This window comes from Phaenicophaeus curvirostris, chromosome 2 (genome assembly GCF_032191515.1).
Source record: "Phaenicophaeus curvirostris isolate KB17595 chromosome 2, BPBGC_Pcur_1.0, whole genome shotgun sequence".
In the NCBI taxonomy this organism is placed as follows: Eukaryota; Metazoa; Chordata; class Aves; order Cuculiformes; family Cuculidae; genus Phaenicophaeus; species Phaenicophaeus curvirostris.
In genome coordinates, this window is record NC_091393.1 from 17,079,002 (window position 1) to 17,106,423 (window position 27,422).

The 27,422-nt window shown below is 36.1% G+C and overlaps 1 protein-coding gene across 7 annotated transcripts in view; it reads right to left on the reverse strand.

The window, feature by feature from the left end:
- Positions 1-27,422, reverse strand: part of ADGRB3 (adhesion G protein-coupled receptor B3) — a 458,941-nt gene that overhangs the window by 70,005 nt on the left and 361,514 nt on the right. For all 7 annotated transcript variants that reach the window (XM_069851423.1, XM_069851419.1, XM_069851421.1 and 4 more), the window contains one exon: positions 26,036-26,138. In XM_069851423.1, coding sequence (XP_069707524.1) covers positions 26,036-26,138 — 103 coding nt within the window. The remainder of the gene's footprint in view (positions 1-26,035; positions 26,139-27,422) is intronic.

The following is a 27,422-nucleotide window of genomic DNA, read 5'->3' on the forward strand; positions in this document are numbered from 1 at the left end:
TACAGCTGGATAGTCGGACATATACTAGCAATAAATCTGTAAATCAATCCCAAAATAGGTATTTTCACAAATCTGTGTACGGTGTGTCTATACTCATCAGAACAGGTCACTATATGAGTTTCCTCAGCTTGACTTGACAAAGGTTGAAGGCAGGAAAAAAAAAGAGCAAGAGAAACTAGTGATGTACTAAAATCATACTAATTTCATAATCTTCTAATTGTATTTAGATGGGGTGGAAGAGAAAGGTATTTCCTGCCATTGTAATACTGAACTAAGCAAAGACAGAAGGCTTTCTGCCTGGATGGAAGGGGATAGTGAAAACTCATTACACAATTTCATTCTGAAATGTTATAATATCTGGTTCTGACATTGCTATGTTCGGATCTTTCATTTTTCTCAGTTGTGTAAAACATTCATAACTTCTGTCCATAAGTTACTGTGTTAGCCTGTATGTTGGAAGGGATGAATGTAAGGAAATGCAACGGTATAATCTCGATTAATTTCTGGAGACTCAAGAAAGCTTTAAAGACATGTAGAGGGTTCTGGAGACTGTCCTGAAGGGAATGTAATGCTGTTGATCTGATGTAGTCATAAATGGCTGGGAAGATTTGCAGTAAAAGCAATATTCTTCCTACAGTTTCAATAGTTTATGCTCACACTTCTCTTCAAGATAAATTGAGAATAAGCTTGACATTTATAGAAAATATTCAGGCAGTAACTGAATAATTGTGATGTTGAGAAAGAGACCCTTTCAGGTTTCCCCCCACCCTTTGAATGTCAGAATGTTTTAATCTTCATTATTTTTATACCTGGAAGAGATATTGGTAACCTCAGAGAACATCATGATTGATATTTTTACTGATCAACTTAGAGTGCACTGAATCTTGAAATTGACCTAGAAATATAAAACAGGAGTTACAATATCATGCTTCCTGCAAGATGGATTTCTAGTTTTACTTCTCTCTCAACAAATTTAATGATTTAAAATAAAATTTTAATACAACTTTTCTCGTTAATTGCTCTTGTAAGGAGATGACTGTTTCATCCTGCTATGACTCTTGGGAGACTTACTGAAATACTAACTGAACCTCACTGGTGAGGAACTTGTTAGCTTTCTCCATAAGAAGAAAGACAGTTTTTTTCCAAACTTTCAGAATGTAGCCAAACAAAGGCAGATAGAATGACCCAGAGTTCATTGTTCATTTCTGTTTAACTTCCTGCTAATACAAGTTTCCAGCAATGGACGAATTCTGACCCAGGCCAGCCTATGCTGACATTTTGAGGACCTCCAGTTCAGAATCTAAAATTATCACTACCTTTAGTGTACTTTTTAATTTTTAAAGATTTAAATTTTATTTTCCTATTAGGTTAATTGTGTTCTCTAAGGTTTTAATGGTGCAGTTTCCATCAGTAGTAAAAGGCACCGTAAAGTCACTTATTACCCTAAAAAAGAACATATTTTCTTCATAACTCAAAATAAGATGATGAAAATGCCTTGACATATTAACATACTGCATGCTGGTTGTACCAGCATATTTACATTTCTCTGCTTGTCACTATATTATCAAAATATGATAATTTAAGATTTTTGCTAACAGTGCCCCAACAATGCATGCCGTCTGCACCCTTATGTAACTACAGGCTTTGCAAACATTTGCCTGCACTCTTTCATGAATGTGTTTTCTCTTTTTTTCATTATTCTGTCTTGCTTTAAGAAGCACAAGCCTGGTCTCAGCCTGTGTAACTGACTTCAAGTCAGTGGAGTCAGCTTATTTCACACAAGGTGAAACTCTAGACTGTGTTTTAATTCCCCTGGTCATTAGGCTCCTGTGAATATTTAGTGACCTTTAATTTATTCTGCATCTAGCTTAGTAAATCTCAAATATCTTTGTGTGGGGTTACAGTGCATAGAAAACAATTCAAGAAGTGGTATGCAGGAGACACACACATACATGAATCTTTTCATTGTAATAAGCCTGGTGCTGGTCTGCACATGGCTGTTGTTGGAATATCTTGGGAACTGGTTTATGTCAAACAGGGCTGCAATGGGTCCCATATAGACCCCTTGGTCACTACTGGAGGAGGAAGGGAGTATTGCAGAACAATGTCTCCTGGATTTTTGTTTCTATGTTCTCAGCTAGTCTGGTTGTTGGCTTTGAGATCTGTCTTATTTCACTGCAACACTGCTATACTAGGCTGAGAAGATCATATTGAAATGATTCTCCAAGGGCTACTTGATACAGCCTTCTGGCCATTTTGTCTCTGCAGCTTGACACTAGGGGACTGCACCATTTCAGAGAAAAAAACATGAGCTGCCACAGTCAGTTACTAATCTCAAATTGTTAAATCAAAGTTAAGTATTTAGGCTGATGGGATGCTCTTTGTCAGATGAAATGAGATAAACCAAACCTGACACTGGTATAAATTGTCCCAATCCTGGCAAAGTCAATGGAAGTTGGCTTGCTTATTCCAGTAATCTACTTGGCTCAGTGCCTTGTGGCCTTGACACACAGGGTACTCATAACACTAAAAATTGCTACATTTTAAGGAACAGTGGTCATATAAAAAAGTAGAAAATAAACATTACTGAAAACATGTTGTCATCAAATGGCACAGAAAACATGACAGAAAAAATATTTACACTGGTCAGTCATACTGGGTAAAATCAAATACACATTAAGGTTCAAGGCAATTAAGAGAAAATATCAATGGATCAAAATATTATCACAGGATAATTGTCTATCAATTGTCTATTGATACATAAATTCTGTGGATATTTGTCTTCAAAATAAGAAACAGTCAAGAGTAGAAAAATAATTATGTCATTAATTAGTTTCTAGTGTACTGAGGAATTAAACCAATGCTGGAATGGTGGAGTTGTAACAGTTAAAACAAAGACCAATCTTTTAGTTGAAAAATCATGTTTTGTCTGATTGGAACTCAAACCTTGCTTACAGTGATGGCAAGGCAAGATGAGAGCCAGGGACAGAAAAAAGCAGTTTGTAAACTTGTAAAAAAAAACCCCAAATCAGCTTAAAACTAACACATTTCTAAAGTCTTGTTCCTTCCTTCCCTTCCTTCCATAAATGGCAGGAGCTTTCCAGTTTGCAGTTTTCTATATAGAAAACTGTATCAATTTGTATATGCCCCCAGCCTTACTCTTCCTGTTCACGTGTGCCATGACTAAGGCAGTTAAGTATATAAATTATCTAGATCTGACTTTTCATTCTTTTTCATTCCAAGAAAAAAGCACATGAAATTATCTTAGACAGATCTCATTTTAATATCTATTGGGTAAACCTTAAAGGCATTTCATAGATATGAATTTATCTCACAATATAGGCAAACTAAACTCATATTTACAAAGGTATTTAGGTCTCTATTGCTGCCAAACTGCAGATCCTCTCAGTCCTTGCTTTGCTGATGCCTAATTTGGAAGGCATTTATTTTCTACCAAGATGGTTCTCATGGCACACTGATTTCTGCCAGAAGGAATGAACAGAGTCTTGTAAGTTCTGACATTGGCTACAATTTGAATAGCAGACTTCATAAATTTGATGTTCCTTTTCCTAAAATTTTGGAATAAGCCTTGTAGATTGTACACTGAGCTTGCCCAACATCCTAGCACTGCCAGAGAAAAGTTGTTATCCTAGTGAGGAGATACTAGTACGTGAGTAACTGCCAGAACTAGTAAACACTTCTTCTTTTCCTTTCCCTCTGGAAACTTTTCCTGTGTTGATAATGATAATCATTCAATGAGACAAAAAAAAAGAAGTTTTTAGCTTGATACTGAATGAAGGCAAGGAGAATGACTCTAAAATAGTTAATAAGATACTTACCCTTGAGAACCTGGTCTCTAGCCTCCATTCCAACTAATATTTAATTGTTTTACATAAAGGGAATTTTCTACAATAATCCTTGCGAAATACCAATAAATACCAAATATGAAAAAAACTGTTCGGTCACTCCTTGACACATGAATAAGTGTTTCTTGCTCCTAACTGAGAGGTGTCAGGACATGAATCATTCTACACCTCTTTAACTGCCAGACATCATGTCAAAAATGGGGAGGATGGATCTGAACTTTGAGAGGGCTCTCTGATTGTGATTTTCAAGCAGTTAGAAGTGCTGATCTTGCAATGGCCAGCTGTAAACCTCTCAGTGTTTTCTCATTTTCAGTGTAGTCACTGCTGACTCAGCACACTCATGATCTGTGCACACCATTTTACAGGTTTATTAACTTTTCCTAAACTTTGAACAGCGGAGTCTAGCCATCTTATGTAAGGGCACAGATGGCATTATGTTCTATTTTCTGAATAAAACCTTCAAAATTACCAAGTTAACACCTAAATTACTGTGGATCTTGGCCTGAGGTAATGTAGCTGGCTCAAACGCTGCTTTATCCATATAAAAAATTAATCTGGCATTTTAGACAACCATTGAATTAATTCAGCACAAATTAATGCGCATAACATGAGAAAACATGTTAAGCACATGTAATTTCATTTGTCTGTGTATGTCTGTTACTCTAAAATATATAGTATTTTTTCAGGTTGGTCTTAACTGTAAATGCTCTAATGTTTCTGTGCAAGACAGGAATATTAAAAAACCATGTTTTTAGAAAGACTACAGTAGATACTATTCACTTATGTACAAATATATATGTACCATACAGAAAGCACCTGTATACATGTTGAATAATCTGGCAAAAATGAACATATAATATTTTTCTTGATAACTCAATTAAATAACTTGTTCTAATATCATATAAACTGTAAACAGTTTGAAATATGCTTTTAAATGCTCTAAGATCTTTCCTCTCTATATTTCCACATACACTTAAGAACAGAACTATGAATAAAGTTCATAAAAAAGTTAAGTTCCAAGTCAGCAAAAAATCAAAGTCTCTAGAGTCTATCCTCTGTGCTGCTACTGCATTAACAATGGCATGCTCATTTAGCATTTAACTGACGATTGTACTTGACATTATGTACAAAAAGCTCTAATCATGAAAGCTTGAGTAATCTAAAACCCATCCCTGACAAGATTTCACTGCTGGAAGGCTAATTTCAAAATGTCAGCCAAGTCTGAGCAGCCATATATTGCATGCTCATTAAATGTAATAAATCCATCACAAACTTTTCAAAATCTGCTATAATCTTGCCCATAATTCTGGAATAAGTGTGAGACCATACAAAAATGAAAAAAGTTGCCTTTCAAGCTATGTGATATATGAAGATGAGGCTTCACAAGACTAACTGCTTTCATCTGCTTAATTGTATAGTCTATAGCCAAGCTTTATCTTTCTGTGAATTAAATTATACTTTCCAACTATTTAAGTGACTGGAAATCTATAAGACCTCTGACTTAAAATGCAACTCTGAAAGTTCACATTTTCTAAGTACACTTCTTCACCTCCTAGTATGTTGTAAGTACATCACAAAGGAAGCAGCATAATGACAAAAAATTTAGCAAGCATCTGAATGTAGAGAGCTGTATCAGTTTGACATCTTCTTTTTCATTTGAATGAAATTTGACATTCTGGTTAAGAATCCAAGCAAATCTGACATATATTTTAAACGTACTATCTCAGAGGCTGTATTTTGTTATGAAATGTGTATAGAGTGGGGATCTATGTTAGAAAATAGTCCTCTTAAGATAAGCTTGTAGACTAGTCAGTAAGAAAAATGATGCACGTACAGTTAGTTCCTCTGTGGCAGGGAGCGGTGCTGTGCACTGACCCCAAGGCATCTCTGGATGCGCCACCCCATCACTGGGAAAAGCAGGGCTGTGTGAGCACCCCCCTCCCACCATCTGCTGAAGCCTTTGACCAAGGACCAGCCTTACCACTGCAGGAGTGTAGCTGATGGATCTTTAGGTAAGGGTTGAAAATTCTCTAAACATATGATTACATCCTATTACAATCAACAGCACATCCCCGTTTTTGGAATGATAAATAATATCAACACTTTCATGCACAAATGCTTGACATGTTATAATCTTTGTTTAAGAAGGTGTTACTGACAGGGAGTTTGGTTTCACACAGGATCAGAAAGGGAAAACATTTTTAAAAATTTAAATTATCTCAAGACAGCATTTGAATTCCACAGATGTTGCTTTGTATAAATTAGTCCTGAGTTGTACTTCCCAGTGGTTTCAGAAAAGCAGAAGGCTTCTTACCACATTTTAACCTGAAGACCTGTAGTACAAAACCTGACAGTGGGAACTCATTAATTTATCCCTTCTTCACCCGGAGTCTGGCTCCCAGAGGGGAAAAAAATGCAGTTTTAGGTATTTTTTGTTAGGAAGCTGGCTCTATCACTGTAGGTTAGATGTGCTCACAGAACACAGGATAGATTAGGCCCTTCAGAGCTGGTACTTGGTGGGATATCTAGTTTCTGTATCATACGCAGGTTTGAAGGCAAGTGACATGCTGAGCATTTTAGCTTCAGAGATGCATTTTGCAGCAAGTTTGAATTGTATTCTGGAAGTCTCAAGACTTCAAAATATCTCTTTTTTTAAAAAAAAAACCCAAACCCTAAAGTTATCTGGATTTTATTTCTGAATACACTGAAGTAACTGCAAGTGCTTGAGTCCTTCCACAAAGAGCAAAACCATGAAGCTAGTAAAGTTCACACAGAGTTCTCACTGACTTCGTTAAGTCTAGAATACTCCATTTTAAAGTATATTTCACATATCATCAGAGAGATACCCCATGGAAATGTGCTTACTTCTTAATATATAAACAATTTTAAAGCAAATAGTCTATGCAGCTGCACTATCTTCAACTACTTTAAGTTAAGCTGCTACAAGTAAGTGAAGGTAATGACTAATGTGCTTGAATACTAGTGTTTTCAAGAATAGGATAAGTTAGTAGTGCTGCCTTATTAATAAGGTACTTTGTTAAAGATCCTCCTGAACTCCACAGATGTAGAAATAAAATCAATTCCTTCTACCCTAAAGGAAGAGAAGATACTGCAAATCAGGCTAAGTAAAGTCCATTATGTCACATGAACTTGTGCCTATATACAGCAAGATCAGTAGATCTGAAGAGCTGCAAAGTTAAACTTAAATCAGTTTAATATTACATTGCAAATCTACACTAATGTTTCTGATCAAATATTCAGTTTCCTGCTGAGATGGAAGAATCCAGAGGCATAAAGAAAGTGGCACAGTCACTCGAGAAAGCACAACCTGTCACTTCTTTTTGTAAAATGATTGGAACACCCACTGTCCCCTGGGAGCCTGTAGGCAAATCAACCCCACTAGCTACTTAAAAATGTTAACATGGCAGCCTTGTCAGTATTGCAATTGCTCACAGAGAAACTTAATAGAAAGAGTAAAAAATTCAGCTGGATATAATGTCATGACTACTTAACACAAGACATGACTGGATTCTCAACTCACTGAAAAGTAACTATCATTGTGCGAAATAAGATCCAATTCAAGCAGCTTGCTCATGGACCCATAACACGTTCACAGCTTCTTACTGCCACTTAAGCTGTTGATACTTACTTATAACAAAAACTGAAATGTCACAAATGTGAGACAAGTGACACAGGAAATCACATGACATAAAGAACAAGATGCCAAATATGCAGAAAAATATGCAATGTGCTTTTACAGTAACTACTACCTACCACTGTCAGCCTTGCTAAAGGCTAAGCATTATTTTGAACTCTGAAATGTTTATGAAGTAAGGAAGGCTTATTATTGATTGAATTGTTCAAAACAATAAATATTAACTTACCACAAATGGGTAATATATAAATATTATGTATCATATTGATATGTATTAGAATAACGTAATATGAAAAAATAAAAAAAAGGTTTTGAATGTTTTTTTTCAGACGTACCTTCAAATAAAGAAAAAATCAAAAATAGCATATTTCCTTTTGATTCAGTAGCATCTATAGTGGGTTCCTCATGTCTTTGAATTCAGATATTTTTCTGAATTTCATTATCTATGTATCTATCACATTGCTTCTGTTTTCAGTGTTTACTTATGTAGGATACGCATCAATAAGTTGTTGCATTTTGACTTCAGGATTCTGAAGCTGGTAGATTTAATCACTAATGGACTGTATTCTACTCTCACGCATACTCATAGATCCCATCATAATCAAAGGAAGTTGTGTATTTGAAAGTCAAAATTAACATATGACTGACTTCTGTTTGGAAAATCCAGCACTTCTCAGCATACACACCCAGAGGCATGCATGCACACCCTCATAGTTACCTGCACAAAAAACCCATAATAAAACAAAACAAAAAACCCAATAATGGAGTTCTTTCGATTTTATTGTAAACTGCTCTGGAATTATATACTTTCAAGAAAAGCAGTTATTATTCTCCAAAAATCTAAAACAAAGGTACGTGTTTTATTCAATAATAATGGAAATGCAGAACACTTATAATTTGAATGAAATATAATGGACTTCCCATAAGAACGTTAAGTATGTGAACCATGACTTATTTTTTTCAGAAACAATAATGTAGAAACTAACTGGTCCACAGAGCTGGGTAATAATAGTTACTTTAGCTTTTATAAATGCCATGATCTTTACCACAAAAGGCCTATCTTAAAGGGAATTGTGGCACAGGTGCCAGAGCCTTGGTTGGGCTCCAAAAAATTTACTTCAGAAGTAGGGTCTAATTCAGTTGCAGGAATTACCATTTATCAAACTCTGTTGATTAAATGTTCTGCTTGCTATAGCTGTGTAACAAATGGTTAGATCTTTTCATTTCAAATCCACTCTGCAGCTCAATATCTGAAAAACTGTCTCATCAGAAAAGATGGCTTAAAAATAATAATAAAAAAATGATAAGGATGGCTACATGCAAGGCAAAGAAGGGCATCTGAAAAATAAGTAGGTTAACACTATAACAAGCAGAGATTTTGCTTCAGTATTGGACCTTCCAGAATAAGTCTTTCATAATGATATCTAAAGGTATGTTAAGTGTTTGTTATGTTGGTTTTATTGCAGGTATAGTCAATATAAAATATGCTGCTTTGGACAAGTCCTATGTGAAACGCTTTAGGCCTGTCCCAGCAATATCTGTGAAACTTCCTGGGCCTTTCTCCATTCTGCTGCCAACAGATGAATAAAAATCCATCATTTCCAAAGCACTGCAGGCTTTTAAGCTTAATTTCAAAGCCCTGTAGGATTTTATGCTGCATAGCCCCTCTTATAATCTGGGGGCATTGTGCAGCTTAGAAAGCACTCAATGTAAAATATGCCCCTAAATGAGAGCTGGGAAGGAATGAATCCCATATTTGGAATTAAAGAAACCAAAAGAACAGCACCCATTCTATTACTCTTTGACAAAGGGCTGGGATAAATGAAGACGGATACATTCGCTAGTATATTCAAGCTACTGTATCAAGCTGAGCACTGATTCAAAGCAATTGTAAACTTAAGTAGGCAGCAGATGATTTATGGACTGTTTGTATTTTGAAAGGAATGCAAAGGAGCTGAATTAGACTTCAGGCTTGATTTTCACTGTTTTTAACTTCATCAAGTGACTCATACTTGCGTGTGCTGAGTGTGACAGTTTTCAAGCAGTTCTGCTGTTACACCATACCTGCCATTTCATAGAATCATAGAATCATAGAACCACCAGGCTGGAAAAGACCTCTGAGATCACTGAATCCAACCATTCCTATCTGCCACTAAACCATGTCCCTGAGCACCTCGTCTACCCGTCTTTTAAATACCTCCAGGGATGATGACTTAACCACCTCCCTGGGCAGCCTTTGCCAGTGTCCGATGGCCCTTTCTGTGAAAATGTTTTTTCCCGATATCCAGTCTGATATTTGATTGATAACCCAGCTCTATTTGATGTTTTTCACGCAGCCCATGGTTTAACAAGGATTTTAAAAGGCAGATTTTACTAAACATAGATAAAGTGTCAGATACAGGGAAGTGACATGATGTTCTGAGCATCAATCTAGTGTTCTCAATCTCTGACAGCACAGAGATAAAAAAAGGGCTAAGATCAGCCTGGAAAGTGGGTGTGTAATAAACAATCTGTTTATTTAGTAACTGAAATCGATTTTCTCTGTTTAAAAAGTTTAATATTTCTATTTTAATGGATAAAAATAACAGTTTTATAAAGGTAGATTTGATTTTTAAAAGGTAATATAAGTCATAAATAAATCAAAAAATACTTGGCCTACTTTAAAAGATGACAGAGTAGCTCAAGATACGAGTATAGCACAGGAGATAGTCATATTCAGCTTGCTAAAGGAAAAAAAAAAGCTGCATAGTGTGATTTCCAATAATAGCATAAAGCTACACAGGAACAGGGCAACCATATGACAGAATAGGTGATTTGGTGAACGGACTTCAGAACAAGCCTTTAGATCATTGGGATTTCTTGCACCCATGCATGAGGCAGTTTCTTGGTCCTGCTCTCTGCCATGGGGCTGTCAACGCTCCACTAGATTGCTGTCTGTTTTAGATATACTCCCCTAGCTAGGGCTACTGAACTTTGTGTGGAAGTCTCTTTAATAATTATTCCACAATATGTAAAAAATACTACGTACAGCATCATTGCATCATATAATTCTATAATAAATATATAGTAATATATTTTCTGCTCCCCACTGGCTTTTAAACTATAGTTCAATAACAGAAAGAAACGCAAAACATTTGTTATTGAGAAGCACAGCAATGGAGAACTGTTTGCACACGATGTATGTCCCACTGGTACATGATGAGAGTCTTACTGAGCTATCACATCTCATAACCACACTTTCTTTTATTTCTCATTTTTCTATCTACGAGGCAGAGCTACTGCATTCAAGTGTTATAACTGAGCTTGAAATGTTCAGCTTATCCTCCCTGAGAAAGGGATTTTGATAATTTGAAGGCAACAACAGAAGAGAGGATAGCCATTGCTGTAAAGAGATTATCTCTTGAGAAGCTTGACAGTCAAGGCAGAGAACTTCAACAGTGTGAAAAAATGGACAAAAAGTGTAGAGGGACAAAGCAAGCATGGAGATCTCTGCCTCTCAGGAAATGAAAAATAGGTAGAAGAAAGGGGAGAAAAATAGAGCAGAGAAGGACCTTTCCTTCTAACGTGTAAATACTTGAAGAATTTGTTTCTGTCAGACTCCAGGCTGAAGCACTGGGCGAATCTTCCAACAAATCTAGAAGCATGGTGGGCTCCTATGTAAGAAACAATCTGGAAACAAAACCTGTCCAACTGGTCAAAGCCACTAAAGATTCAAATACTGTAGTTGGATGCTGCCTTTCTTTCTTATGAGTTTTCAGTGCCTTACCATCATCTGAAAATCATTCTTCACTGAAATCCAAATACTAAAGGAAAACTACATGATCAGAAAGCAAAGTCTGCATCCTATAGGTTGAGTTCTCTATCAGAAAACAGAGAAGACCTGTGTCAAAGTCCCTGAATTCCCAAATGTTAGTTTTGATCATAATGTTGGATGACAAAGGAACAAGGAAACAATACCGGGGAAGTCAAACAAAGGAATGGGTGAGTAAAACCAGAGCAAAAGCAGAAAATCAGAAATCATAAAGGAAGACAAGCAACAAATGAAGTAAAAAGATAAAAGATGAAAGAAATGAAAGGAAGAAAAGAAGAAGAAAGGGAAACCGATGAAAGAAGACACTATGCAATGATCATTCTACTTTCTTAATCTTTAATTTGAAAATAGATTAATTTTTCCACATGAAGGCCTGAAGGAGAAATCTCCACTCACCATAAATGCTTTTTGCAAGAAGTAGATGGCAAAGGAAAACTAGGAGAATGGGTAGCTGTCCTGCCTACTGAACATGTTGGTCTGCTGTTTTCCACTCAAACTGTCTGTGGCCTGGAAGGCACTGCATATAATTAAGGACAGAGTGACTGTATTGCTAGTAGCACATTATCTTAGGTTTTAGCAATTTTTTACTTCCTAATTACAAATCATTAGCATATTTAAACCTTCGTTTGCCAAAGTGCTTTGAGCTGTGTTCCAACTTAGATTTGGTTATTCTGAGAGGTAAATAACCATAAAAATATTAAGCAAAATGTAACATTGCATATAAAGCTCAAAGAGATGTAGATGTTTACCACAGAGCTTCAGATTGAAAGCAAATGCTACTGTACTGTTTTCAGGGTCCGTGACTTCAAATTGTTCCTAAGTAACATAATTATCATTGTATAAGCCTAGGAATTTTATTACATACAAATTATGACTTATTAAATAATGCATTAGTAGCATTTTAAAGGAAATAAAATCTCTTCAGTTATTTGAAATCATTAACTACTTGGCTAACCACATGATCAACCCTTGGATCTATGTCTCACTGAGTCTTATTAAAAAGTCAACATGTATGGGATGCAAACAGTTCCCTTGTAAAACAATATGTACTAAGAGACTATATGCATAAAAAATAGTATTTCAGTGGGAGGAGATGATTTTCATGTAGCATAGAGCTGTCTGTGTGAATTGTACTAAAATCAGTTAAAATCTAACTCAGAGCAGCAAATATCTTAGGGAAAGCAAGAAATGCGCCCCAACCAATGTGACTACACATGGCTTTCTAACTTCTAACTCATAAATCCTCTAGGAAGTTGCTTCTGTCAGACTCCACGTTGGAACATTGGATAAAGCCTCCAGTGAACAAGGAATACGATGGGCTCCTATGTAAGAAATGACCTTGAAATAAAACTTGTCTGATTGGCCAGAGCCACTAAAGATTTGAATAATATAGTCAGGTGTTGCCTCTATGTCTTCTCAGTTCCAGTGCCGTGCCACCACCAGAAAATTGTTTGCCAGTGAAATTGAAGTACTGAAGAAAACCTACATGACTGGAAAGGAAAGCTTGCATCCTGTAAGCTGTCTTCTCTATTTGAAAATGGAGACCTGTGTCGAAGTCCCTGAATTTGCAACTGTTAGCTTTGGTCATAATCCTGTTACTTATAACTGTCTGTATATGGGGTAGAAGTGGTGACCTTTCTTTTCTGGTATCTATTCAACTAGTCAATCAGCTTTTGAGGTCTACATATTTAACTACTACAATCTGCTCAACATGTGGAGTGCTCAGTGGGTGACCCTTCCAGACCAGTTGGAAGCTTCTGTTAATGCAAAAAATAAATTAATTCTTTGGTTCCACTCATATGTGACTGTAATCAATAGAAGCAAAGTTTGTCCCCTTCACAGCACTGCTGCTTCCAGTATAACTTTTCCCTGTAGGTTATACTACCCTCATTTTTACTGCTGGGTGGGAAGAGAGCATTATTTTTGCTCCTTTTTACCTGACAGAGTTTCACATCTGGCCTTCTTCATAACATCCCCTGCTTCTGCATACCAATTAACACATCTAAGGTTAAAATGCTCAGGAATGGAGGCTGAAGAGTCTCACTACAGCTAAAGGTGTCCTCACCTCTTTCCCTCCCTCCCAAGCTTTTAAAGAAAAGCTGACAGATCTCAATGTGCTGACATTGACAACAGAGCACAAGGCTGATACATTTAACCAAGCTTTTCCCTATGGAAAGGGTAAGTATGAAATAAGTTGAAGATCTGACTGGAGGTGGAAATAATAAAATTAAAAAAAAATATTTATTAAGAATTCAAACTGAAAATTTATTGGTGTTGGAAACACTCCCAGAGCCTCAATGATAGGCTTATTTTTATCAACAACAACATTAATTAATAATTAATGATAAGTGCCTCTTAGATGCATCTTGGAAGCTAAAATTAGCAAGTATAAAATGTTAAGTTTTAAATTATATACTTGGCACAAATGTCTCCTCCTACAAGTCTCCCAGGTTACATCCATATCCATCATGCCCTGGATGAAATTATATAGTCAAATTACTTTTGGAAAGTTACCTGTATACTCTCTGTTCCTGTGCTGGGAATTCCCTTAGTAGATGCTCTGTGACCTGCACAGATCAGATAACTTTCCCTGCAGATCCTACCACTGAAATCAGTGCCATCCTCTGAACATGCAGCAGAATCTCTAAATCTATTGTGCTGATGGTGTAGATCATGTGGCGTAGAAATCTTCCTTTCCAGAGGCCAGAAGACACAAGGTTTCTTGGTTTTTTTTCTCTTCATTTAGAAACTTGGTAATGTTTTATTATAGATCTATTCTTATATTTTAGAAGCTACTGAAAATAAAAGCTTGTGGTAGACCATGGTGAGAGAATCAGAGTGTGTGTATAAACCTAAAAAGAAGTTTGGAGAAGTAAAGCTAGGCACTGCACTGAAAGGCTACTTGTATTGTATATTCATAATAATTAATTTTTTAAGCCTTCTCTCAGCACCACTTAGGAAAATTCTTTCCAGAAGTGTAAGCTTTCTTTGCACACTAGAAAATTTCTGTTCACCAGTTTCTAGGGGAGGCAAGTGAATCCAAGTGACCCAAACCAGTCATTCTAGCTGACACATGATGACAGGTTTAAACACAGAGAACAGAAAGACCATCAGATTAGCAAAGCCCATGTGAATTCATGATATTTAATACTAATAGTGTGCCACACTGAGAGATACCAAGGTCCAGTTGTTCTGGGTGCAGCATACACATAACCTAGATGGAAATCCTGTAAAATGCTGTTTGACAAAGAAACCTCCAAATGCTTCTTGGCTCTGCTTTGCTTATCATACCTATTCACTGAAGCACTGAAACTTCAAGGAACTGAGACCTCTAGGGGCTCAAACACACAATCAAGTCATCATGGCATAACAAGTGTCAGCTGAGCTATATCAATAACTTGTGTGCATGCTCCTAGTCATGCCAGCTGCAAGGCAACACAATTTGGCTTAGTTCTGATTCATTTCAGGCTTTGCATTTGCTACTGGCAAAATGTGTGCACGAGAATTAATACCACAACTCAACATTTTGAAAGCTTCCTATCTGTAACTGGCAGATAATTTCCAAAATACATGTTTGATTATTTAGTGGCTAATGTTTAACTAGGAGAGATACGTTCTTTAGGTGTTTATGGCATGTGATTGAGCCTTCTAAGTTTTAAAACTCTGAGTAGAATATATTTTTTACTGGTGTTAGACACTATTGTTGAATCTTCTTTCTAAAAAGAAGAACCCTTCAGAAATGAATGGGAATAGACACTTCATCAGGTTTAAACTCTTATAAATTGGTTTCTGGGGAGATTTTATGGGATGAGGTTTTAGAATAGCTACAAGAGAAACTGAGTTTAGCAGCAGTTCTTGTCCATCATTAATGCTGCCTTGATACTGAGGTCTGACTGTGAATTATAGCAAAAGTGCAATGCCTTGTGGTATCACTCAGTTCAATGAAACATTATTACTATTCCGTATTTACATTAAAAGATAAGCAGTGCCAAAATGAAGGGGTTTTTATAGCAGTAATTAAACTGCTAAACTTAAGCCTGAATTCTGATTGACTTGACATAAGAGGATATACAATAAAAGACCGAGACTTGAAGGCCTTCTTAAATATAAGAAGTGTAAAATTTCAATGCAAATAACAACAGCTTTACAATTAATCCCATCTTTTTAAAACCCAAATTTCAATAGCTGTAGGTTCTGACACATTGGGCTTTGTTGTCCTGTATGGTTCAGCTAAGCTTGTTAAGGAAGCCATTCTCATTCTAAGCCTTTACCTAACTTTAAGTGGTATTTAAAGAATAATAAATCCTTTTAGATTTCTTAGCTTAACGAAATTATTTAGAAAGTACAGGATAGGTTGAAGATGCGACTTTTTAAAAAAATAAAGAGCATAGAACACAAATTATATGCCATGCTACTAATTAAAGACAGACATGTAATCACTTACTAATGGAACAACATTTTGTGCCAACCTTATTCATACTTCCTTCCAACTGCTGGACGCCTTGTGCCAGATATATTTCAGTTTTCTTCAGAAGAGAGAGATACTAACATGTTTTCCATCCTGTTTTTAAACCCAAAAGTCTAGTGTAAACTGAACTTTCTTGACATTTCATAATATCTATCAGTTTTAACAGCTTGAGGCCTTTTTATTACAAACATGTACATTTCCCTGCAGGGTTCTGGAAATCTCACAATTACATTCATTAAAAATGTCCATGATTATAGCCAAATGCAAGCTTTGTAAATTTACCTTTACAATTTTCTTTCAACAGTTATTGAGTGTAATTTTCCATTAAATTCCACACAATAGCTACTTATTCATTCATAATGTCAGCTTTACATAAATTTTGACAAAACCACCAAAAGAGAAAACCGGAGTTACTGTAAGATTGTTCAGGACCAGGTTTGATATCTATGGTGTGACTCAACACAATAAGCATGTATGTCCATGAAATATATATAAAAAAAGTCATGTTTCAGGAGTCATCTAAAATTAGAGGCATTACAGACATTTTACACTAGCTTCAAGGAGATCTCTGGGCACATAATTTTGGGTCCCTAACCTCACCTAGCAGTCGCTTTATTTGACAAGCTGAGCATTGCTGTCATCAAAAAATCCTGTTCTGCAGAGCTTCTAACAACATTGGTTTTTCTCATGATGTAATAACTTCCCATCCAGTTGTTGGTCTCTTTCTCTAGAACAGAGATTCACATCCTGCTTGTCCAACTTTTTGAAATTTCACCCACAGTCACCCAGTAGAAGAGATAAAAGGTGAGAATGGGAAAGACACTGTTATGCTTTTCCCTTCGAAAACTGGCTACTTGTAGCCAGATGAACAAGATTCATAGGGAAAGGAAGGAAGGAAGGAAGGAAGGAAGGAAGGAAGGAAGGAAGGAAGGAAGGAAGGAAGGAAGGAAGGAAGGAAGGAAGGAAGGAAGGAAGGAAGGAAGGAAGGAAGGAAGGAAGGAAGGAAGGAAGGAAGGAAGGAAGGAAGGGATGCAGTCGTATCCCACAATTTTGTTTTCTTTTCTCCAAGGTCCCTTCCAACCCAAACCATTCTAATGTTCTGTGATAAAATAAATAAATGAGTCTGGACATAGGCTCTGGAACACAGATCTTAATCCTAGCACCTAAGAATAATTATCATCTTATGTGAATTTATTTTGACTATGATTTAAGTTCAATCACAAATTAAACAACCTAGTAAGGTACAGTGTAGGTTAACTCACAATAGCCCAAGGCAGAGCCTCTTATACTTCTGGAGCATCTGTTTTTGGCTACTTTTCAAACAGCATCCTGGAGGAGTTTGATTTAATCTAGCAAAGCATCATTCACTTTTTTTTTTTCCTTTTGCTGCAAAAGCATAAAAAGTGAACTGATCCACCAGCAAGCTGCTTTGTTTTCAGAACTGAGTACACTTCAGTCATAAGTAACAAACACAAACCCGACAACTTTTTTATTACTAACTCTTAAATCAGCTCTGAGCCTGATTTTCCCAACTTCTACATGATAATATTTATAAAACTCTAAAGTAAAATTAAACATAGGGCTTGAGAATACTTTCATGTATTAGGATCACAGGACTGAGCCCATAGCTTTTACAGAATGGAGTATGCCATTTTAAGGAAAGAATACTCATTTTAAAGCTTCTGATGAGACCAGCCTGAAAATCAAAACAATCTAATAGTCATTTTCCTTATACTGTTCTCATTGACTTGACTGTAAAATATAAGGGTATTAAACTTCTGAGAAAAAAAAAGCAACCTGTACAAATCAGCTTCACAGTGCGTGTCAAGGTTAAACCATACCACATATTCCTGAAAATACACAGATACAACAGGAAGTTGTAGGAAACTATTAATAAGATCTAGTACAATAATAATAATAATAATAATAATCATCATCATCATCTTTTGCACAAAATTTACACTATTATTTCTTAAACAATTGTATTTAAAAGAATTCATGTTTTCTAGCATGTTTCCTTTTGCTATACAGAAAGAGTAATGATGCAATAATTACTGTTGTAGAGCACAAGATTTACATTGCAGTTATCTCAAAGCTGTATTTTTTAGTGTGCTATTTCACCAGATATCTATATCAAAATATCTTCTGTGTTTTCTTATCTGTCTTGGATTATATGACAAATGGATTCTATGCCTACATTCATAGAAATTGTAATCCAGACAGGAAAATCCATGTAGGAAACTGAACTTTCATACTAGAATGAAAATAACAAAGTAGCTGAAAGCTCTTTTTTTGGTGTTGTCTTTTTATCATTATTACTTAAATTTTTTAATCTTATGAAGTCTATTCTTTTTGTGTCTTAATTTAAAAATCCTTTTTACCATTATCCCTAGAAGTCTTTATGGTTTCCTCTTTCCTAAAACTAAAATTATGTACATGAAATACATGAACATTTAATTGTTTGTCGGTTGATCTACTTCCCATTGACTGTGTTTCTATTTCCACTGAAATTCAACAAATAAGCAAAAGACAAGTAGAAAAAAAAAAGGTGTAAAGACCAAAATAGTACTTGAGTCATCACCAGATTGTCTGAAATGATTCAAACAGGTGTTTGTGAGAGAATGAACTATTTTTCTCAGGGCTGTGGGGGTGAATTCTAGGTGAGAAAAAAAAATACTCTAAAAAGGTCCTGAAGAACAAAGAGGAAAAGAGGAAAACCCCCACCATTTTGGGAAGAGTAGGACAGCAGACTGAAGCAGGACAGCAAAGGCACACATGTCAGCACCAAGTCAAGCATCACAACTGGGGAGAAGTAGAATACAGGTGTGCAATATTCTTTTCACATATGTGAATGTGTGGTGGTATGAGTGAGCAGAAGATCCTCACAAGCTGAAAGACACTAGAGGTGGCACCAGCATGTGTCATGGGTCAGACACAGTCTAAGTCTTCCACAGGTAAATCTGGTAAATTTAAGATTCCCAAATCAACACCAATTTTGTTTTTAACACTAAAGTTCATTAAAATGAGCTCCAACAAAGCAAACCGCAATCCACAGTTTCAATGCAGGATGAGAATGATGTGATTGAGAGCAGCCCCGAGAAGGACTTGGGCTTCTCATTCATGAAGACACATTCATGAGAAGCCCAAAATGAGCTGGCAATGCATGCTCACAGCCCAGAAGACCAATCACATCCTGGGCTACATCAAAAGAAGCATTGCTAGCAGGTCAAGGGAGGTGATTTTGCCCCTCTACTCCACTCCCAAACCATTCTATGGTTCCGTCATTCCATGATTCCATGACTCTATGATGCTACGGAAGTGTCTCAGTACTTTTTGTAACCAGGCTAGGTGGTTACAGTTAGATGACTGCACAAGCAGATGGACAAAAACTAGTTGGATAGTTGTCTTAGAGTGTAATGATTAATGTGTCGCGATTTACCTGGAAGCAGACAGCAAGCAGCATACCCACATCGGTCTATCCAGGGACCTATGTTTAATGTCACTGAGCTGGGGTAGGCAGTGGAATGATTGTTTGCATAGTTTGTAGATAACAACAAACTGGTAGCACCACTCTGTACGCTCAAGGGCATGATTGCTACCCAGAGAGACTGAGACAGGTTGCAGGGAAGTGCAGTGAGCTGAATATGAGTCAGTAGTGTCTTCTGGCAGCACAGATCACTGACAGCATCTGGGCTGCATCAAGAGAAGCTCAGCTGGTAGGCTGAGGGATGGATTTTCCTCCTCTGCTCAAAACTCACTAGACCATTTCTAGAATACTGTGTCCAATACAATTGAGTTTCCTAACACGTGGAAGAATTTATAAACTGGAGTGAGTTTAGCAGATGCCACCAAGATACTTGGAGGCTGGACCACTTGCCTTGTGAATTGAGGCTAAGAAAGGTGGGCTTGTTCAGCCTGGAGAAGACACAGCTTCAGAGGCATCTCACAGCAACATGTAACTGCCTGTAGAGAGGTCATCAAGACAATAAAGCTAAGCTCTTCACAGTGATGTATGGTGGTATGATAAGGAAAAATGGATATAGACTGAAACATGAGGTCCAGACCAGCTATACGGCAAAACTTTCAAATCATGAGGATATTCAGGCAGTGGAAAAAGTTCCCAAAGAAACTGCGCAGTTTCCACACCTGGAGATTCTCATGACTGGATTATATAAAATTCCGAGCAACTTGTTCTAATGCTACAGCTGACCCTGCCTTGAGAGTGAGGTTGGACCCGGTGATCTTCCAACCTGAACAATTCTGTTTTTCTAAAATAGCTCACAGGGCTCTTAAGGTTCTGGGAATTTGAGGCAGAGAACGCATGTTGCTAATACCTACCCAATTTCTTCCCTGTAACCCTCTTACAATCAAAATGTCTGTTTTGTTTAGAAATAGCAAACTGAATGATAAAGTTGATGTATTTTGAGAAACACACTGGCAGGCACTTTTGAAAAGTACGTTGCCATCTCCTCTGAGGCAGGTAACAGTAGCACGAATGACAATGTTTGCTGATCTTGGGTAAGACAGATCTGCTCCCAGAGATTCTCTTGAGAATCTAAAAGCAGATAGTTAATTCAGCTGATGTTAATGGGTTTTGTCAGAATTCGGCACGGTAAAAAGTGATGCTCAAACAGACCTACTCCTGTAATAGTTATTCAGTTAAGTGGGCTTTTCTCCAGTTAATTGTTTCTGAGATCCCAAATATATAGCAAGTACATGTGTGTGGTGCATTGCACTCTGACTGCTGACCTATTTATTGGGGTGTTTCTGTGGTGGCTGACCAATACCAAAGACTCTGTGGCTCAGCTGTTTAAAAAGCTATTACACAAATAAAAAGATGGTAATCAGCAGAGTAAGTGTTAATATGGAAGTTGGATATTGGTATAACTGGAAGGAAATTTTTGCCCAAGCTTCAGATGTTTAGATGGAGGGTATTTCCCTGAAGTTCTCTGTGCAAGACCTAAAATAAGGAGTGGTACAGCCTAAGATACTAAATTCCCTACTTCCCCATTGATTTTCTAACACAACCTTAATGCTGTGTTAGCATCGTCTTTCTGTTCATTCCATCTGCTGTTAGGTCTCCCTGCTGTTTCCTAGGAGATATATTGCCACAATGCCTGCATCTGTAAGGCAGTGGCAGATACAGGGCAAGAACCACATGGTCAGAGGCAGCATTTGTACTACCTGAACATTTGTAGGTTTCCCAGGGGATTCTGCCACCCACCATTTCTTAAAACCTGAGGGAGCCCTAGTTACACAGTCAGCTGCTTCGGAGTGCTACGGGAATGGGATGCTGTGGCTTCTCAACTCCTTTCCATTTCTATTTGTTTCTTTCAGCCTAGAACCTCTGTTTTAAAAAAAACAGACTACAAAAGTGGGATTAATTTTGTCCAGCCAACCTATTTACTGAACAGTCTAATCTTAGTATCTACAACATTTTAAGGGATTTTTGCTTGTTTACAATGAATTTATCGAAAGTACTGATTGTTTATATTATGTGCTTTAGGCAGTCAGGACATGCTTTGTTCCTATCTTCTCAGGTATGGTTTGAGAGATGAATTCCAAAATCTAATAGTAAGCATAATAAATTAAATACAGCAATTAAAAAGGGGCGACATAGAACACCAGGGCTGCTAAATCTTGCCTTGTGCATTAACATTTTCTCTGTTTTTTCATTGGTAGGCACACATAAATCTGACTATGGCTAACAAAAACTCAAGACTTAAGACATTTCTAGAAACACGCCTGTTTATCAGAAGTGACACAAACTCCAACGACAAAACTCTCAAGTACAATCTGAAACTGGTAATACAGAAAACAATTAACTTTTGCCCATATATATAATGAATTCCATGTCTTATTTTAAATTGTCTTTATCTTTGTTTTCCGTGCAGGAAAAAAAATCAAACAATTGTTTGCATCAAACAGACAATGTGTTTTTGTTTAGGCAGAACTGTGAAAAACCCAAGGTATTTTCTGCATGTATGGAAAAGGAAAGAGAATTTATGAAAAAATACACATAGTATTAATCAATAACTTATTGGAGGTAGATAATTGCTCATTGAATGAGATCAGAAACAGAGTAAAGATTTATAGCTTAAGAGTTAAAGGACCACATATAGAAAAAACCAAACATTTTTCTTGATGTCAGGAAGTATGTTAGGAAACATAATATAGCAAGAGTTATAGAGAAAACTACAAATCACTGATAGATATTTCCTCAAAGTAAACTGTCAATCCCTTTAAAACAAATATATTATGCTTTTGAAGATGTCAGAAACATCTTATAGTATTTATAAAAGAACAAATATTTGACCAGTTAAGTTACACATAAAAAGTGTAACCATTCCTTAGATCAGAAGAATTAATTTCAATGTTACAACTAAATTCAGCTGTTAAGGGCTATCACCAGCATATCAATTGTATATCCTCAAATTTAAATATAATTATGTGGCTAACATTTAACACTGAAAAGAAAATAAGAGACAGAAAGAAATACCAAAGTAGATTAATATGCATCTCGTATCTAGTATATCACTGAGTATATTTAAACAAGCTACATAATTAATTTCATAATATCCTTGTAAATTCAGCCTTCAATGACCTGTATTTTGAAACAGGATCTGACAAAACAGAAATCTCTTACACAGTCTGAAACTTCAAGAAGGCGTTTTGAAAGGTTTGAGGAAACATACCGAAAAAAACCCATTTTTCAGCTGTATCCTTCAATAAAATGCACCACACATTTGGCTAAGAAGGAACAAGGCTTTTCTATTGACAAAAGGCTTTCTTGCTATCTCAGTCCAAATTTTCCAGGAGAAACCATACTCGCCTCATCATGAACTATTCCAAAACAATTAAAAAAACTCCATGGTCTAATGTCACTTGTAGACAGGGTATATTAGAAATGGAAAACCTATGTTAGCTTGAATTAATTTAAACTATTTCTATATGCCCTATGTAAATATTTCATCCATTCCTACCTCTGGGAGATACCATTATCTTTTTTGCTGAAAAAAGTCAGAACCTATTTGAACCAAATAGAGTGCAATATTCAAATTCACTTAGTCTTCACTAAAAGGAGCTTTTATAAAAACATGAAAGATATACTCAGCCTTCAAAGAGTAAAGCTAAACCTATCATGCTAAGCGTCTATGATTTACATAAAATAGAAATAAAATAACAGAAAACCTGCATTTATACAGAAAAAGAGACTATTTTTTTTTTCTTTGTCACAGATGTCAATGGGTGTACTAAAATGAACCTCAGAAATTTCCTGGAGACTGAATAAAAGTAGATGGTGTGGTGTTTAATCCAGACAGAGAAAATCCCAAACTGCAAACAGACTGACAATATGCTGTTTGTTCTAAATACATCGTCAGTATCCTTAACTTACACACTGTTCAACTTTAAACTGGAAGTCAGCTTTGACAAGCACCTATTTTTAAAGGGAACATACACAAATATAGAGCTGGAGACAATTTAAACTTAGAACCAATGCCAAACTAAAGCATGGAAAAAGGTATTCTTCAGCTTTGTGAATATCGGAGAGACCACATGGACATTAACTAGCTGCCCCAATAATATGCAAATAGTATGAAAATGGAACAGAGTAAGTAAACTCTCGAACTTTACATATTGTAGTTCTCAAATTTTCCCCAATATATTAAAAAAACTGAGATAACTTTCTTGTCATAAAACACCACCTAAGCCTTTATTTAGGAAACAATATCTGCTGACTGCAATATTACTCCCTTGATAAAATATCCACAAGATTTCTCCTAAAATTTTCAAACAAACACTAAGAACCCAGATAGTTTTATTTCTAGTAAGTAACAAAATCTCATATACAAAATATAGAATGTTTTTCATCTTAAACCATGAGTAAGGACCTGATTTTTTCTGAAGTTTCTATTTACAAATTTTCTAGCTCAGCAAAATGTAAACTTTCTTTTTTATTTTCCTACAAGTTGTATTGTAATCTACATCTGTAAATTAAAAATCAAACACTGGCTTCTTCTGGTCATATGCAAACTTTTAAAATAGAATAAAAAAACCCACATCAGAGCTTTTATTCAAACACAACTGATGCCAAAACACATCCCTGCTTACAAACATACTGCAGTCACACCTGGATTTGATCCCTTTAACTTGAATAAGTTTTTGCTGAACAATAGTTTTTGCTGGCCATTTTGTTGATGGTGCATTTACAGGCTAGCCTCTTGGAGCTACAATATATTCACATATCGGTGAACATAGTGATAAAAAGATTTTTGGTCTGTAACAAGGAATATCTTCCTGGGTATAAAAAATGTATTCTGCCTTTGATCCATTAGAGGTGCTCCCTGGCTACAAGATCCCAGGTGGTACATATATCAAAAGCAAGATGTGGACTCAAAAAGAAGGCAAGGGTAGAAAAAGTGATATTTTAGAGTCATTTTTCAGGCCATATATTCAAAATGTAATGTTTGTTATGCGTTGCTTTTTCTGTAAATTATTTCCTCTGAACATCCCCAGTATCAGGATCTGCTGTTCTTAGAAATAAGTCAATATATATCTGTACTTTCAGGAGCTCAGGAAGCAGAAGTGAGGGAGCTGAAGGAGATTAAGATTAAAAGAAAGGACCTGGATTACGGGCATATTTTGGTTCAGAGTTCCCCAAGTCAAGCATCAAAGAAACACTGCCAGTGTACCTAGGGAGCATGTTATGAAACACAGTCATTCTGGTGCCCTCAAACCCTGATTCCATAGTGACAATATAGAGTCATAGAGTCATAGAATTGCTTGGTTGGAAAAGACCTTTGAGATCATCAAGTCCAACTGTACCTGCCCACTACTAAACCATACCCCTGAGCACCTCATCTACCCATCTTTTAAACACCTGCAGGGATGGGGACTCACCCACCTCCCTGGGCAGCCCCTGCCAGTGACCGATAATGCTCCCGGTGAAGAAATTTTTCCTGATGTATAATAAAATAGTATATATGGCTATGCATGATAGGGCTGAAATTAGTGCTGAGGGGCTTAATCCTTCTGTGCTCTGGCACTCTGAAGTTGCTTGTGCATTTCTGACTTTTTTCCCCCTAAACAAAATATGTAAGACACGTGTTCCTTCTGCAAATCCATATTTTGTTCATTAATACCTCTACACACTTTCAAAACTTTAAAGTATACTTATATATTAGTTTTAATAATTTTGTTAAATTATGTTTTGGAAATGACTATGTTTTGAATATGTTTTACAAAGTACAGCTATGTGACTTGCATTGAATTTATGAGACTTCTGGCAGCTAAATTTCTAAGCATTCATTTGAAAATAATAAATGATTAATTATAGATATGTTGTAGAAATACAGTTATCCTATAGCAGATGATGAATATATTTCATTAAGGATTGGAAAAATTAAGATGAGCAGCAGATTAAGTAGTTTAACATAGTGGGAGAAAGAATTACTATACAGATACTTGCTCACTCCAAAACTTAAGTGTTCTATCATATACTGCCCTATTCACCAATTACATCTTATACTCTTTTCCAAGCTACCATGTAGCTATACTTAATTCTTATCAACCACTTATTGTCACTTCTGAAAGTTGTCTAGCATCACTAAACACTGGGTGATGCCTCAAAACACTGACATAGCCCTGCTCTAAGGAGAGGGACAAAGACGACTATGTTCAGAAAGACTCTGAGAACAGATAAGTAATAAATCAGCAATGCATCACTAAGTAAGGTGGGCAGGGTTATTACTTTCTTATAGCAACATCAGAGATTTAATAGTTCTATAGCCTGTTATGATGTCTGTTTCTGCACATTTTCAAGAGTAGTACTCTAACTTCTAAGCAATTTCTACTTCCCTTTCGAGTACCAGCGTGTTCATAAAAAGACAAAAAACACTGTAGCACAATCCTATTACAACTATTATAATGAACCAGAATTTGTGCTTTTGATGTTGAGACTTTGAACTTTTTTGCTTTGAAATTTAGTTATAAAACACATAAGTCTTCCACAGAGAACACAGCTTATCCAGAGGGACAAACACCAAAAGGGATTTTTTTGGGAGGAAAAAAATACTATGAAAGACAGTAAATATTTTCTCATCTGTTAATATTTTACCAAAAATGCCAAGTCCTACGAGTATAGGACTAAGTAGATGTAATAATTTTAAGCTGAACACAAATAAAACAAAAGTATCAATATTTAAGAGCAAATTAAATAGAATCCATCATCATACCTTGTTATGTGTCTGAGTTTGTCCAACCAGGATAAGAATATTTGATGAGATAATAGACAGGCAGAAATTGATTAGGATTATTGACCTCTCAGATCTGATGTACCTGTGCAAATAAACAAAGAGAGAGCACAACTTTTCTAAAAGGAAAGTAACTAGTCATAAAAAGTCACAAAAAGTCATAAAAAAGCTTTGATGCATTTTCTGCATTAAATATTGGAGATACTCTGAAAAGTAAGTGCTCACTTTCAAGTGTTCAAAAAGAGTATCGGGGGTTATCACATCACAAACATAGGAACTATGTTATTCTGATCGATGTTCTGCAATTCCCTCCTAGTATACTGATATATTTAAAAATAATCTATCAATACTTCTTTTAAAAACTGCTGTCAACACTATTCTAACACCATACTGATAATAACAGGCTTACATGCATTCATGTCAGGAACTTCTTATGCTCTCTGCTCATCCCTGGGAATTTCTACAGCTGGCATAGACCACTCACAACAACTAACTTCAGCAAAATTATGGTGATTTACATAAACAGAAGATCTGGTCCACAATGCATAATTAAGCTGCAGGTTGGTTGATGATACTATGGCAGTGCATTTTGAAACATATTATGAGGATAACAATGACATTAATCTTGAAGTTCCACCACATTCACAAAATAATTTGTATGAAGAAGCAATAATATTGTAATACTTAATGCTAAAAAATAGTTAAGTTTTTATAGAAAGATTAAATTATAGCAGTAAACATCACACAGTCTCTCTTGCAAACTTATCATATGCATTTTACAAGTCTATTTAGGATGAAAAAGTCAAATACTGTTATCACCTATTTCCTTACAAGTCACAAATGTTCTTACTTTTCCATATACTACCCTTTATATGCTACAGGACAGAAACAAAATGATTACTGTTTCAAGTGAAGTACATTAGTGACCTGACTTTCAGAGCTGCTAAGAAGAGTAAACACAGACTACAAAACTACATGAAAATTAAGAGTGCTCAGTTCCTCTGAAGACCATACAATAGGCCTACATATTCTGTAACCTATGTTATATGCTTCTCACTGGAGCTTATTTAATATTGCTATCTCCTTCTGAGCTATACATCCAGAGCTGACACTGAGTAGGTCATAGCAAAGGACGCTGAGCTTTGGACATGAAATGAATTACTGTTTTTATCGCTCAGCTATCAATTAAGTGACAGAGTATTCAGTTTTTTTAGTTAAGACAGTACAACCTTGATACCACAATCCACATTTTTCCTCAAAATCTAACAGTGTTGTTATTGCTTTTTCTATGTCTTTGCAAAGAAATACAGAAAGTCTAGTGCTTTGTCTATGCAGTCAGCATGCTGCTAAGTTGTTAACTATTGATTCA